The sequence below is a fragment of the Neolamprologus brichardi genome, chromosome 23 (genome assembly GCF_056152115.1).
Source record: "Neolamprologus brichardi isolate AB-2024 chromosome 23, ASM5615211v1, whole genome shotgun sequence".
NCBI classification, from domain to species: Eukaryota; Metazoa; Chordata; class Actinopteri; order Cichliformes; family Cichlidae; genus Neolamprologus; species Neolamprologus brichardi.
In genome coordinates this window covers 34784657-34800148 of record NC_142125.1, presented here as the reverse complement: position 1 = coordinate 34800148, position 15492 = coordinate 34784657, and the positions used below count along the sequence as shown (strand labels likewise).

The window sequence follows — 15492 nt, the reverse complement described above, 5'->3', positions numbered from 1 at the left end:
GCAAATCATGAGGCTGGAAGAGAGCAATTTTTGTGCATTTGGGACCAGTGCTTCACTGTGTGTTTTTGTGTTGTCCTCTTTATTTATTTTTTGGTTTTGCTTTTTTTGTGTGTTTGTCTTCCTGCGGGTCATTTCTGGACTGCACGTACACTGCAGGGGAATAAAATTACACACGCTGATGCCAAACATAAAGGCTGAAATGTGAAGGTAAAAAACCCTAACATTTTTTATTTGTCATTTCCTCTTGTCAGTTTTATGTTGTTCTCATTCGGCAGTCCCTAAGGCGAGTGATAAATAGGTAACATGCTAGAGTGCGCATTTTCAACATGTTTATCTTTAGTGTTGGGGAATATGAGCGAGGGCCCGTTGTTGTGGCCCCACTCTCATCATCCATAAATATAATTGGAAATGGTCCTGAGGATCAGTCATGACATTACAAAATTTTCCGAGCAAACACGAGTAATGATCTACCTGGAAGGGGCCTCTCGGGCCTCACTATATTTAACAAACTCAAGTGATTTGACAATCTCTTGCTGTCTGCTAAAGCCTTTCCCTGAACAGTGATTAAAACAGGACATGACAGGGCTGTCACACTTCAACTTCAACACGTGCCTCAGTGGTGGGCATGAGGCTGAGGGTGGTGTGTTAAGTGTTCACAAAACCCAAAAAGCAAGTATTAAACGTATAGAAAGAATCTGACAACCTTACTGCAAGTGAAAAACTGTATGTGCATTTGTATGATACTCTAAGCTTAGGACATGAGCTTCACAGAAATTCTACTGGACTGTCCCAGAATAGACAACTGTTGTCTCACAGCTTCCAGAGCCATTCATATACTAACACAATGCAGTCTAATCCAGTGTATTTTTGTCAGATCCCTGCTGGGTCTATCTATTGTGCGTGCTATAGTAATATCGCCCAGTCCAAGACAACAGTCCTTGCAAAGACACCTAAAAAGTCCATATTAGGTAGTTGGATGGGTAGCAGTGGCATGAGTCACTAATTAGTCCACCAGGGGACCCAGGTTCCTTTCTTACTGGGACCTTTGCCCAGTTTTTAGTGCTCAAACCTAAGAAGGGAAATCAACAAACAACAAAAGCAGAGGGCCATACTAACTTAGATAAAGTAAACTAAACACCACTGATTGAACAACTGCATTAAAACATTCAATACATAGTGCTGAATTTGGTCAGTCTTTCTGGATTTACTTGGTAGACATAACATTTCTCTAAAACAAAGGTGGAACCAGTTCCATTGTAATCTGTTGAGTTTTAGTTTGATGTATGGAATAGTCTGACAATTACATGGAAAAATATAAGATGAAGAACCTTATTAAATTTTCTAAATGGTTACAATCACTGCAGTACAGACATGCAACTCAAACTGAGATGATCACCCTACTGTTCAACAATGAAATCCTAATTTCCAAGGTTAAATTACTGAACATAAAAGAAAGATGTTTAGCCATCACCAGGGCTGTAAAATAATGTTGTTTATCACAGCTAAAAAAAAAAAATGCACATAGGCTAAGTGACCTCACCTGGAATTAGATTAAATGGCAGTACGGTATTATTACAATCTTTTACTAAGGGCTCCTTATGATGTCTTTTTATTACTGTTGAGGGGTTATGTAGTTTTCCTTTTAGGATGTCTAGAACCTGGACTGTATTATGTGGTCAGAGAAGGTTTAAATACTAACAACTGAATTTAATTAAGGTTTAAAAAATGTCATGATTTCAGTTAAAATTGTTGGAAGCTGAAATGCAGTAGCCCAGGATTGAGTCTGACTAGCCTTCACTGCCAAACTGTCAAATAAAGGCAAAAAAGCACAAAAATACATCATAACCCCCCCCCCCAACCTGACCAGCCCCTTGACCGATCTCACCTGGAAAGTTGTCCCAGATCTGGTCCAGTGGACAGAGCAGTGCCAGGCACCTAAATTTTCCCTCTATTTCATCATGTACATGGACACCTTGAGTTAAGCCTTGAGTTAAATTACTGTACACCACTAATCTGAGAAGGACAACCACATGTAAGAGAAGGTGAAAGATAACAAGAAGAACAATTGTTGTCTACGGCATAAAAATATATATATATATATTTTTAAATGCAATAATATAAAACACAAACTTTAAGTATATATTTTTTCTTCTTCCTATGTGGAAATCAAATGTAGAGAAACAAGATGTACAACAATTTTTGTTGTTTTCAGTAATTCTTTCACTGTCTGTGTTTATGGTCTGAGAACACTGTTTTGCTTGGAGCTGAGATAAAAATGTTTTGATGAGATAGTTTGGTTTTGCCAAAAGAGTCGGTTGTTTTGTGAATATAGATTGTGTAAAACTGTTTTGTTGTGTTTAAAGTTTTTGAGAAAAGGCCAGAAGGTTTGAAGAAATGTGTCCTGACAGATGCGAAAAGCTGCAATACACCGACTTTGAATAGACATTTCAGTTTGTATTCAATATGAAAGTGCAGAGCAAAGGGAAAGAGGCAAAACTCAATGTACTGTGCATGCAATGTGTCTTGCAATTTTAGAAGATTGAAGGTGTGTGCACCTCCAGTAAGCAAAGCCACTTTTATTGTATTTTTGTTGTGTTTATGGACCAGTACAAATGTGGTACAAAACTTAATGTTTGCATCTTGTCATGTATTCTCAGAGGCTTTTCTTTATCAAAAAAGTTATCTACAAGGGCTTGAGGCTTTTTGCTGTTTAATGTGAGTAGATTCACAAAACCAGTGATCCCTTCTTTAAAAAGAAACCATGGTAAATCTGTTTCCATGCATTAGTGTAATGAGAGAAGAAATGTGCCAACCTTTCCATAGTTAATAAGGAAATCAGGACTAATTGGTGTATGGTCAGATCTTCAGCACTTTGTTCACATCTGTTTGATCTTCTACAAGCAGGTATTATCACACATGCACCCAGCATTACCTTGGTACTCAAACACATGAGTTCAGTACACCTCTAGCATTAAGGTTGTAAGATCAACATGCCTCACAATATACCAGAGCAAGATTCTAATCAATTTACAAAGGGCTGAGGCGAAGCAATTCATCCAGCCGCTGTCTTCTACACAAAGCTCTCACTGCCACCTTTTCAATAGTACTTCTGGCAACCACATAAATGCTTAATGAAAACACTTTGGTTAATGGCAAATATAAAACTTCTTTGTTACTGGATATTTTCTAAGCTGTGTGCTTTTGCTGCTAAGGAAATGATAGAGTCTAGACTAGGGATGGGTACCGGTATCCGGTGCCATGATGGCACCGGTTCTGACATAAACGATAGTAACCAGACCGAAAAGCAGCGCACATTTCGGTGCTTTATTTCGGTGCTTTTTTTTCCTGAGATGTCATACACTTTGGATTCTAGCCAATCATTTTACCTTTCCGAGGATAGTAGGCGGGCCTAGGTACGTACGTTCTTTTAGAGCAGAGCTACAGATTAAAAGTGCCCAAGGCGAAGCGGTCAAAAGTCTGGCTGTACTTCACAGCAAAAGATGCAAACTCAGCAGCCTGCAACAAGTGCTTTAAACACGAAACATGAAACACCTGGCGATGCATAGCGTTTTGTTAAAAGCCGAGAAATGCACCGTATTTGATAGCTTGCTGCGAGACCTCACACCGAGCACATCTACTGCGGGTGGGTTGCCTGTTATCGGACCCGGAGTTAGCAAAATCCCCCAAAACCCGAAGAGGAGAGTCCTGGCCCCTAGCCCTGCCAGTGTAGCAGAAATGATGACGGATGATGATGGCAGCAGCAGCCGTTCTTCTCTGCGAGTAGCTTAATGTTGTCCGTGTGTAATTTACGTTGAGTACGCTAACCACGTTATTACATTAATGCATGTAAGGTGAACTAGCAAACACCGTCGTAGTTACATGAGGCTGTCTTCTTGTTTGATGGCAGATACTCCCTTCACCCTGGTCAAAAAGGCTAAAATGACCAAAAAAAACCTGGAAAACAGCTAAACATGAGAGGTTTTTGGACAAAGTTTGTGTTTTTTCAATTGTTTAAGCACTGCTTCCAGCCAAGAGTGATGCCACATATGCCCTATAGCTGCAGAAAAGGCTAACATTGTTATCTTTTTACACAAAAACAGCTGAACATGAGAGGTTTTTGGACAAAGTGTGTGTTCTCCATTCTTTAAGCACCGGTTCCAGCACCGTTTAAGCACCTTAAGCACCATCAAAAGTACCGGTTTGGTACTGGTATCGGATAAAACCTAAACGATACCCATCCCTAGTCTAGACTGACCACTTTTATCTATGGACCTGACATGCAGTCTGAAACATGACCTCACTGAGTAGATGCTACTTTAGAGAATTCTACATCCAAACAAAATAAGCTAAATAAACTTTTACCATACATGCGGACTATCTACTTTATTTAGTGCATGCTAACAGCCATAATGACCAAACCCAGGTGATGGCACTTCCTCAAAGCCTGACTTGCACTGAAAGTAATCATAGCCAGGCTGGGGCTTGCAGTGACTGTGCAGGCTAAAAATAACAAGTGTGAATCAACGCTTCAGGTTCACAAGGTTAATTTTGCCTGATTAACACTTGCCCATAAAATAATCTGTTTATTCATTCTCATTATGTAACAGAATGTACCCTAACAAAGTCTACAGGGATCTACCTGCCCTGCAAGTTTTTGCTCCCTTGCTGCTTCTCTATCCATGATCCAAGTATGTGTCATGAAAGTAAATGGCCCTTAATTGGCTCTAGAGCCAAAGGGCGGTGTTTGAGCACAGTCTTGCAAGACTAGTGGAACTTGAAGAGTTTGTTAAGTGGTTTCATCGGGCCAAGAAGAGAACAAAAAAATTCAGTTTCTGTGGGTTTAATAAAAGTCGAGCTGTGACAAGCTGCAGCCCAGTGTGTCAAATGTGTCTCCTCACCATCTCTAAAACGTAATCATGTCAGAAAGTAAGGATTCTTGTTTTCAGCTTGACCTGATATGTCCTGTTCTTTGGAAAATGTGTCATATGAGCAAAGGTTTTAAACCCAGAGACTTTTACAAAACAGACTGTTCATTTGCATATATTTTACAGTAACTGAGGAAATTCCCATAAGATAATAATTGCCATAAGAAATTGTCTAATAAAGCTCATGCAAGCTAACAGGCCTGTAGTTTCAGTGCAAAACAACAGTCAGTATCAACAGGCAATTTAATTTGTGGAAAGATTTTCTGATTTTCACTGTTGGACTCTATCGGTCTGCTAAAAGTGATGAACGACAAGGTAGCTAGCATGCAGCGTTATGCTATCTAGAGTGAATGTCTAATTTCTACAAGTTGATCCGTTAACTCAGCAAGCCATTTTCAAATTACTTAATACATTTATTAACCACAGCCACATCTCTGTAGCATAGCAAGTTACAGATATTATAGCCAGCCAAAACGGTGTCTTGCTTCCTGTTATAACAAGCAGAAGTCACATTAGATGTGCAGCACATCATAGTAAAATGCGTTGTAATCATTGTGATACTCAGGTTTACAGAACATACCCAGACCTCCCAGTTGTTGACAGAACTTGTATGCCTTTGCCTGCTGCTAGCTGGCACAAGGTCTCTGCAAACACTGCCTTCCCTTCACTTAATGTCTGCAGGTGTCAATAATAGTAATTCTTTTTGTTGAGGAATTACAAATATGGTAAATTTCCAATGTGAAAATGGCAGCTACATAGAACATATTTCATTATCTTTAATTCTTATGCAATGCTTCAATAATGCACTTCATAACTAATAGTCTGCTATGAGAAAGCAATTAAAGTTGAGGCTCAGTGTTGAAGCTTTGAAGAGTCTGAGCTACAAGAGCTAATAGTGCTTGTAGGCTCAAATACAGTGCAGCAGAGCAGAACGGCACTCGCTGTCAAAAAGAAATTGGGCAGATAAGTTGCAAGCATTTGAAAACAAACACACCCCACTATAAACCCTTTTATACCCCCACAAATACCCTGGCTGTGCCGCTGTACATCCCTCCCCTATTTTTTCATTTCACGCTACACTTTCCAAGGTGTTGGTGGAGAGCAGCACCACGGTCCAATTTTACACACTCTCTGTCCTGACTTTGGCTCTGTGATAATAAGTTCACTTCTTCCAGGGAATGACAGGGGAAAAAGGAGGTCTCAAAAATCTGAAACAGAGGTGTGCAAATACCCTTACGAGCACATACAAGAGGGTATTAACAGACACACAGGTGGCTAATGCTGTGGGGCTCCTTCAGTCATCCTTTATTCTTAAATGTCAGACATCACACAGTTTGTGAATGCTTTCTCCCTTAGGGCTGAATGAGCTGTACTGGAGTGAAAAGTGTTTTCTCTCACCTTCTTTTCAGCCTCAACAAGACCTAAAATGTTTAAGTGCTTAATCCCAATTAATCTGGAGTTTACAGAAAGCCTTTATTACTCTACTGAATTAGCTTAGTGGTCTTAATCCCTTGACAATGGGTGGAGGCGTTAGTGTGCAACCACATGCACATTCACAGATTTGTAAGTGCACACATCTTGCTTTGGAGAGCAGGGACCAGTCTTTTTGCACTCAAAGTGTGGGGAATCACTAGAATTTGGTCAAGAAGAGTTTACTGTAGCTAAATCTAGATCCAAACATCCATAATAAGAGGTTGACAATGGTCGGAGATGAGCCCATGTGCTATTTTTCCACGTATGAAATGACCCTTTAACGACTTGCCACTAACTACAATTTTTTTTGTGGTTCAACAAATGAAGAAACAAAATCAGCCGGATGATTGACCAAACATTGGCTTCACCTCTGACACTACAAACTTTAGCCTTTAAAAAAGTGCTTTCAGCTATAGCTTTGAATAAAAATACACATAAACGAGTTTATTTAATGGGTTTAATTTGAAAAATGACGCATTGTTGTAGATCTATAGGAGTAATCTACAGAAGACAAAACAATTTAGGATAATAAAAGGTCGGTGTTTCTGCCTTGTTGTTCTACACTCTAAAGGAAATAGCATTGCAGGTGTCTGTGAAGGTTCTCAGTCATCCAGGTCATCGTAGTCAAAGGAGCTGGCAAAGAAAAGCGTCTGGACTTCTTTAAGTTACTTGAAGACGTTTCACCTCTCATCCGAGAGGCTTCTTCAGTTCTAAGGTCAAATGGTGGAGAGTCCCAGATATAAACCTGGTGGGAGTGTCCCCCCACAGAGGGACAAAAGGACTTAACAATGTGGTGTATGCTGTACAGTGCAGCGAGGAATGCCCAGACTTCTACATTGGAGAGACCAAACAGCCACTTCACAAGCGCATGGCACAACACAGAAGAGCCACCTCCACAGGACAAGATTCAGCTGTCCATCTGCATCTTAAGGATAAAGGACACTCTTTCGAGGATGCCAATGTTCACATTTTGGACAGAGAGGACAGATGGTTTGAAAGAGGAGTGAAAGAAGCCATCTATGTCCACTGTGAGCGACCATCTTTGAACAGAGGCGGGGGTTTACGACACCAACTCTCTGCCATCTATAATCCAGTTTTGAGATCCCTTCCCAGACGCCTTAACGCCCACTCACATCCTGGGCCATCTGACCTCAGGAATTCGCATGATAAGGTGGGGCCAGGTTTCACAATGAACTCACCCGAAACTCTGGCTGATTGGAACCCACACCCAGTTCCACACCTTGGCTCAGGCGATTAGAGGATCATCAGGGGGTCCTTTTGTCCCTCTGTGGGGGGACACTCCCACCAGGTTTAAATCTGGGACTCTCCACCATTTGACCTTAGAACTGAAGAAGCCTCTCGGATGAGAGGTGAAACGTCTTCAAGTAACTTAAAGAAGTCCAGACGCTTTTCTTTGCAAGCATTGCAGGTGTTTTCAGTCCCGTTGCCACAGGTGTATAAATCATGAACCTAGACATATAAACTGGCTTTAAGAAAGCATGGGATATTCTAAAAATCTAGCTGAATGTGTTATAAAGGTTGCACCAAGTCAGTTTATGACATTTCTTCTCTCCTAGATATCCTAACTGTAAGTGGCTTTATTGCAAAGAGGTCATGTTTAGGAACCACCACATTCAGACCACGTCGAGTGCAGAGTGGAGTCAAGGAGTGCCGAAGTGCAGTGCACAAGTAACTGCAACCTCCTCTGGCATTAACAGCAGCACAAAAACCGAATACCTTGAACTTTATAGCATGGGTGTTCATGGTAGAAGAGCATTTGTACAAGTAGCCCAGTATTCCTTGGCCATATAGGAAATGTATTTATTTAGTTGTTTATTTGTAAGGGACAAGAATAGAAATATGTGCTGTATATTTGTGTATAGCCAAGGCTAATGATTTCTTGATAACCTGTGGCTTTGCGGGAAATTACAATTTTTTTAAAAGTGTTTAAACAAACAATGTTTTTTGTTTGTTTGTTTGTTTGTTTTTTTCCATCAAAGGCTTCTGTAAACAGTTTGATGTGTGGTTACAAAATATGAGGAAAAATCCTTAAAAAATGGAAAATGGAAATCATCTTAAATTGGTACACTGTACGGTATTTTTACTAATGTTTTTTTTTTTTTTACAGATTGCTGTGTAGGCAGACGTGTTGCTTAAATGCTTGATGGGTGGTGCTCCCGATGTGTGGATGGTATTTTTGATGACGCAATTGTCATAACTTAAGTCATCAAAAGGAAGGTTAGCCAAGCTTCAATTAGCAGTTCACTACGATGTCCTCCAGACTCTTGAACAGTATACTATTATGTTATAAATGAACTCAATCAACTTATTGTAAAACATAACTCTGATTCCTCTACATGTGGTGCCCTAATGGCCTCAAAGTTCGTATGACAACAGAACCTACAATAAGATGGACCTAACCTCCATATGGGGTCATGTTAATTGCCCATGCTGCTGCCACTGTCAGCAGGCAGCAGAAGAATACTGTCGCCACGAACGGTGGCACAGCTAGATGAGGAAACACACAAATTGGCTGTCATCTCCATTAGAGGAATGCGCTGCCCTGCCATGATGCCTTTGATTGGTTGCTTTGCTTTAAAAAGTTTGTGAATCAGCTTTAAGTTTCAGTTTTGACTTGGCTGCTTGTTTAATGTTACTTTTTAACCGCTTTGCTCCTGATGGGCGGCTTAAATATAACTTTTAAAAACCTCAGAATTATCATATTTCAGCTTTGATTGAAAGTCAGTAATTTCTGCAGGTCTGTATCCAGTGTATGAAAATGGCTAGTTTGTAAAAATTCAGAAGAGACAGTTACAGCTCAAAGTGACACCCATCATAATGCTTGCAAATTCTGTAGAGGAACAAAATTACCGAGCGAAATCACAGCAAATTTACACATTAAAAAAAAAAAAAACCACTATACAAATGAAAGAAAACACAAAAAACCCTTTTAAATCATTTAACTCAATCTGTTCAGTCCATTGGTTTTATACAATATCTTCTCAGCTCATCATACACTTTGCATGCCAAAACTGTTAATTTAAAAAATAACTTACTAACATTGACATAAAAATGTTGTGAACTAATCGCTGAGTCTCACAAACTGGAAATATTCAAGTAAATTTAAAAAAGGAGTAATTTTGTGTTGTTTTCTGAGTCAGTAACTGTGATTTGAATTGTCCTACTTAAGGGATGCACAGAGTAAAATAGTATCCAATTATGATATGTAAATTGCGCGTGCGAAAAGGTTTGATTTTACATTGCTAACAACACAATAACGAATCACAGCAAAGCTTTCATCCGGAAGGTCTCTCCATGATAATCCTTGAACAAAAATATTGTATTCAAAAGCTGCAAAGCACATAATATAAATATATATATATATATATATATATATATATATATATATATATATATATATATATGTATATATATATATATATATATGTATATGTGTGTGTGTGTGTGTGTGTGTGTGTAGATAGATATATATATGTGTGTACATTTTCCATCTACTTGTATCTTGAGTTTATTTACTACACTAGGCAATAGGTCAGTATAATAACTTCTTATAAATTGGTGCCATTTAACTTAATCTACTGATAGCATCAAAGTAGGATAGATACTAAATTGATATTACTAAAATAATCTCAGAAGATAATATACTTATTATGTAGAGCAGCCAGTTCACAACTGGATAATTATTTTGCTTTTAACTCTCTGAGGTGTTTTTGTTACTCAGCCCATGTTTGCAGGTCTGGTGAACCTTTTTTTTAATTAATACATAAAAACTTATGTAATGATGCTTAACAGATGTTTATTTTATCCATATTCCAAGCCACGCAGACCACATTTCTGAGTAATATTTTGTGTTTCCGTCTGTCAGAACCCATTTAGAATAAAAGAACAGTGGCACATGGCACGTTGTCTTTCTTTGAACTTAATTAAAAGTTGAAGAGATTTATTTTATTGAACGTTATCCATGATTACTGTGTCTGCAAAATAATTTAGATCAGGGAACACTTCCTGAAAAACAAACTCCCTAGATGGCATCCAGGATGAAAAGTGAAAAATCTGATTTCAGCAGTGACTGCCGTTTGTTTTCGCCTTGGTTGCACCATGTTGACAGCTATGTAACGTGGCTCATTTCTTAGACAAAAACACCATTCAGCTTCACAATTTCTTGACATCCATATTTAATGCTCAATTTCATCATTTTCAAACTCACTGTCAGACTGAATTGATGGCACTGCTATAGCTCGCCTGGTTAAGCAGGTGGCCCGAGCACTTGAAGGCTCGAGTCGTCATTGTGGGGCCTGGGTTTTGAGTCTGCATACTAACATTTCCTGCATTCCCCCCTCACGCTTTCCCCATCGTTCTGTCTACTCTTTGCACTGTCTTATCCAAGAGAGACTAAATGACTCATGTTCTGAAAACCATTCCTCTTCATCATCTTTGAAATCTTCTCTCGCTCCTAAAAATCACTGAGGTCCTCTGAGCGGGGATTCTCTATGCCACCTTGATCGATAAGCAGCCACACGGGTGAAGCTATTTGTTGTGTCCCATCCTCAATTTGCAGCTGAGATAGAGTGTGAGAAAATAGAGTAATTCCAGCAACACACACACACATACACACTAAAAAGGAGACCATGTAGGAGGAGGACACAGTGAAAGGACACAGCACCTCCACACTCTTACATTACACATGTGGTGTTCTGGTCAGTGGGGGTTGAGAGAAGCCCGAGGTTGAAGTCTTATTAAAGTGAACACCTCACAAGGGTGAAGTCCTCATCAGTGACAAAACTAAAATCAAAACTAGCCAATTTAAAAATATATTATTTCTGTTTTCCTTTCATTGTTCTCAAGAGTTTTGACTATGACTAAATATGACACATAAAAAAATATTTTTCAATATTTTTGTTTTTTACCCTTAACATTTACTTTTTACATCTTTCTTCAAATGTTGATGTAGAAGTAAAATAAGGTCACCAAACATAACAAAAGCAAAACCAAAATTGCTCTTATTAATTCAAATTCTCAATCCGGGACTCTTTGTGTGACATTTTGTTTATTCCTTCAAAAGGGCCAAACATACTTAGGGTTGTGCAATATGGCAAAAATATCAGATGATGACATTAAAATGTTTTGTGCATTGGTAAAAACGCTCGACTGCAGGTAGACACCGCTCAGCTGAAAACGCTTCACACAAGACAAGCTGTCTCATTTATATAATGAGGAAATTGGCAATGCAGCACACTAGGCTGCACCAACGGCATGAACGTCTCTGTATTAGGTTAACGGTGGACACTCTGCAGTCGATGTTTGCAGACAAGGCTAGTTTTCTGATGACCATACAGGAGCAGCTTTTGTGTAATTGCATGGGGGTCATTTAGCATGTGTCGCTATGGCCTAATGCTACTTAAGGCCTATATTTATTTCATTTTTGATGATTTAATCCACCCATCTTTATCAGCAAACTTATCAGCAAAACCTTTATCAGTTGAACTCAGGACCTTAACACTGGTCAAGACGGTAAAAGTTGCAGATCAGAAAATGACAATGATGTGTTGTTTTATTCCATTTTACCATTGATTCCCACTTTTTTTTACACTTTGTTTACATTTGGAGTTTATAATGTAGCGTGACTCAAACTGCTGAAGAACCCCCCCCCCCCCCCCAATACCCTCATAACTGCAGCAGACCGAGCTGTTAATATCCTGGATTGCTTTAAAAATATTACAGTACATAGAATGTTTCTCCAGGTAATAAGCAGTGTGTCACAGATTAGTTACAAAATAACCTCAGCAGCCCTGGAAGACCCACGCGCATACACAAAAGCACACCCCTCCTGTATAATTTTCTGCTCTCAAATGGTAATTAACAATTTAGTGGCACAGCATATATTTGCAGATGAGGGGAATTAATCACATTATCTCAATTTCATAGTGGCTCAGAAGTGTCCAAACAAAGGCGAGCTTACTTGCGCGGCGTGTCTGTTTAAGTTCCCTTGTGAGGTTTTTGTAAGACCTGGGAACTAACTTGTTTTTAATCCCCCATCAATAACAAGAGTACTCCTTCATCCTACCTCATTCATTTAGCCTTGTTTACTGCCATTTGAATAATCGGGACTTTGCATTTCTTGTGGCGGACAGTTTGACATTAGCTGAGACATTAAGAAAGAATTGATGCTTGTATGATAACATTAATTTCTACCCATCCACCTCCTCCACCCACCCAACCTGTCTGGATATTGAAACCTGTGATCAATTCTTGATTTGATTAAAATAATTAAAAGAGCGGAAGAAAAACACTTTCTTAAAAATCGATTTTTAGAATCACCGTTTTATAGCAATTTGAAAAAAAAAGAAAGTAAAAATTAAAGTAAAGTAAGTATCTTAACCAAACTTTCTACTCCTGGGCACTTGACTTGTCAGTGACATTTAGGAGAAGCAAGCAGCCCTCCTCAGATAATGAAAAAGTCAAACCGTGTCCACATCAAAGGAAACACACATGTAGTCTGCGCATCCACACGCACTCACAGGAGTAGCCGTACCACATTAACATTTCATTTTGTGTGATAAACAGGATTTGGTGTCGCATTTTAAAGTAAATCTCCGCTGGTAGTACATTGTAAAGATAAGGTCACATGGAGAGTAAGTTCAGCACCTATCGGCTGGAGCAATTGTGCATGTGTGTGTGTGTGTGTTGTCCACACTGCAAACAATTTTTTCCCCAGCAACGTAATATTATTAAAACTCCAAAGTTGTAGTGCTAATCTAGAGTGTCCAGATGCCTTGGACTGTGTAATCATGTGATTGCAAGGATGGGAATGTACTTTGAACAAACTGCATCATGGAAAATGGTATAAGCTCATTTAAAAAAAAAAAACCTGTGGCTTCTGTGCTTGCATACAGAGAAATATGACCGAGATGCTGTGATTGACACGTTACTGCTGATGCTAAAACACCCTGTCCATTTTCAGCACACCGAGTGAGTCTGTCTAATAATGTGACATCCTGAGATGGTTTATATGCGCTTTCCCAAATAAATCAAACGGTCCAAATCACATCTGAGTCATAAAACAAAGGCCTGTAGGGTTCCTGGTGGCTCAGCTGGCATCTGCACGTGACATTCAGAGCTTTAAATGTGGCCAACAACTGGGAGCCCGTGGTCAGCGAGAGCAGGAAAGTAGGACAAAATACCCCAGAAATGCAAGCAAACATTACAGTTTTTTCTGATTGCTTAAGCACATTTTTTGTAACTATTGGCTATTTTTGCAAAACTCTACACACAAATAAGAAAACCTGTCACCCAATTATCAAAACATTGTAGTTCTCTTGCAAAAGCGAACACAGCTAGATTAACTCTTCACACCTTCGTAAAAATGGTGTTTTCGTATCAAACAGTACACACAAGCCATCATCTACTAAGCACACAATGCGCCAACTGCACACTGATGGTATGAATACAAAACACATCTGGCTTTTGCTTTCTCTGTGTACAGATGTCAATTTGAGGTCACACTTTTGTCATAGTGTCATGTAAACATACAAGGATCCAAACTTCAAGTATTGGTGTTTATTCACACTCATCAAAACCAAGACAAAGTCAGAACACAAAATAGGAATTTCACAAAAAAAAGGAAAAAAAAAGACAATCAGCCTACATCATGTCGTCTTTCTGGGTCCGGCCACAAAAATATCTCCTTGAATGCCGTATCCAGGCCTGACATGATGCCTGGTCAATATCTCCACATGCCTCCTCCATTGCCTGTAAAAGGGCTACCTGTTGATGAGAATGACGGTCGTACACTTTCCAGCGCCAGGCAGAGAAGAACTCCTCGATGAGATTTAAGAATGGAGAGTATGGAGGGAGGTTGAGTGCCATGAAGGATGGGTGGTCTGTAAACCAGTTGCGGACCAAAGCAGCCCTATGGAAACTAACATTGTCCCATATGATGACATATCGGGTCTGCTCTGGTCTCTGAACAGTGAGCATGTCATGCAAGGTGTCCAGGAATGCAATAATGTGTGCAGTGTTGTATGGGCCTATGGTTGCATGATGGTGAACAACACCATTTTGGCTTATAGCTGCACACATGGTTATGTTACCACCACGTTGTCCTGGGACATTGATGATGGCACGGTGTCCAATAATGTTCCTGCCACGTCTCCTGGTTTTACTGAGGTTAAAACCGGCCTCATCTACAAAAAGTAGCTCATGTCCCGTTGCATCTGCTTCTAGTTCCATCACTCTCTGGACAAGACAAAACAAATGCAACACATCAGGCCCATGCACAGCACTACAGTATGCACTTCCAAATTCAGAACCAATGACACTAGCTTACCTGCACATAGTCATATCGCAGTTGCTTTACACGTTCTGTGTTTCTCTCGAAGGGAACTCTGTAAATTTGCTTCATTCTTATTCTGTGGCGCGCAAGTACACGACTTAGTGCAGAAATGCTTGCACTGTGTATATTTTGAAAGATGGTGTCATTATCATTTATGCACTGCTGTATTTCGCGCAGTCTTATTGCATTATTGGCAATCACCATGTTCACTATATGGGTCTCTTGCTCTGGAGTGAACATTCTGCCTCTGCCCCCAACATCTGGACGTCTAGCAATTCTGTAAAGTAACAATTTCAGTATTTTTGCATGTATGTTACTGTTGTGTTTCTCATTAGAGTATGGCAGTGCTACACAGTAATTACCGATTCTCATTTTGAAATGTCCTAATGATGCTTGCCACAGTGTAGCGGCTCAGTTTAGGCTGAACCCGTTGGCCAGCTTCCCTCAGGGTCATCCCATGGTTGATGGCATGGTCCACTATTGTAGCTCTGATGTCATCAGTTATTCTGTTTCTTACTCTTCTTACCCTTCCTCTTTCCCCTCCTCGTCCTCTTCTTGCTCCTCCTTGTCCTCTTCCTCTAACTTCCTCTAACCCTCTTGCTTCTTCACCTCCACGTCCTCTCCCTCGGCCTCCTCTGATTCTCACTCTTCTCACTCTTACTGCTCCTTCCATTGTACTCCACATAGACAGCTTACCTGTGGCCTGTTTATAGTGCTTAGGCTGATTGCAAAGTGGACTAA

The 15492-nt window shown here is 39.8% G+C and overlaps 1 protein-coding gene across 1 annotated transcript; it reads right to left on the bottom strand.

Annotated features, from left to right (window-relative positions):
• Window positions 1-10872: 10872 nt before the first annotated feature.
• On the bottom strand, window positions 10873-15256 carry LOC148096283 (uncharacterized; the record flags this gene model as incomplete). Its single annotated transcript, XM_087836388.1, has 4 exons — window positions 10873-10977; window positions 14184-14654; window positions 14746-15028; window positions 15114-15256. Coding segments are annotated over 4 exons (1002 nt in total), but the record flags the coding sequence as incomplete, so codon positions are not given.
• Window positions 15257-15492: the final 236 nt, after the last annotated feature.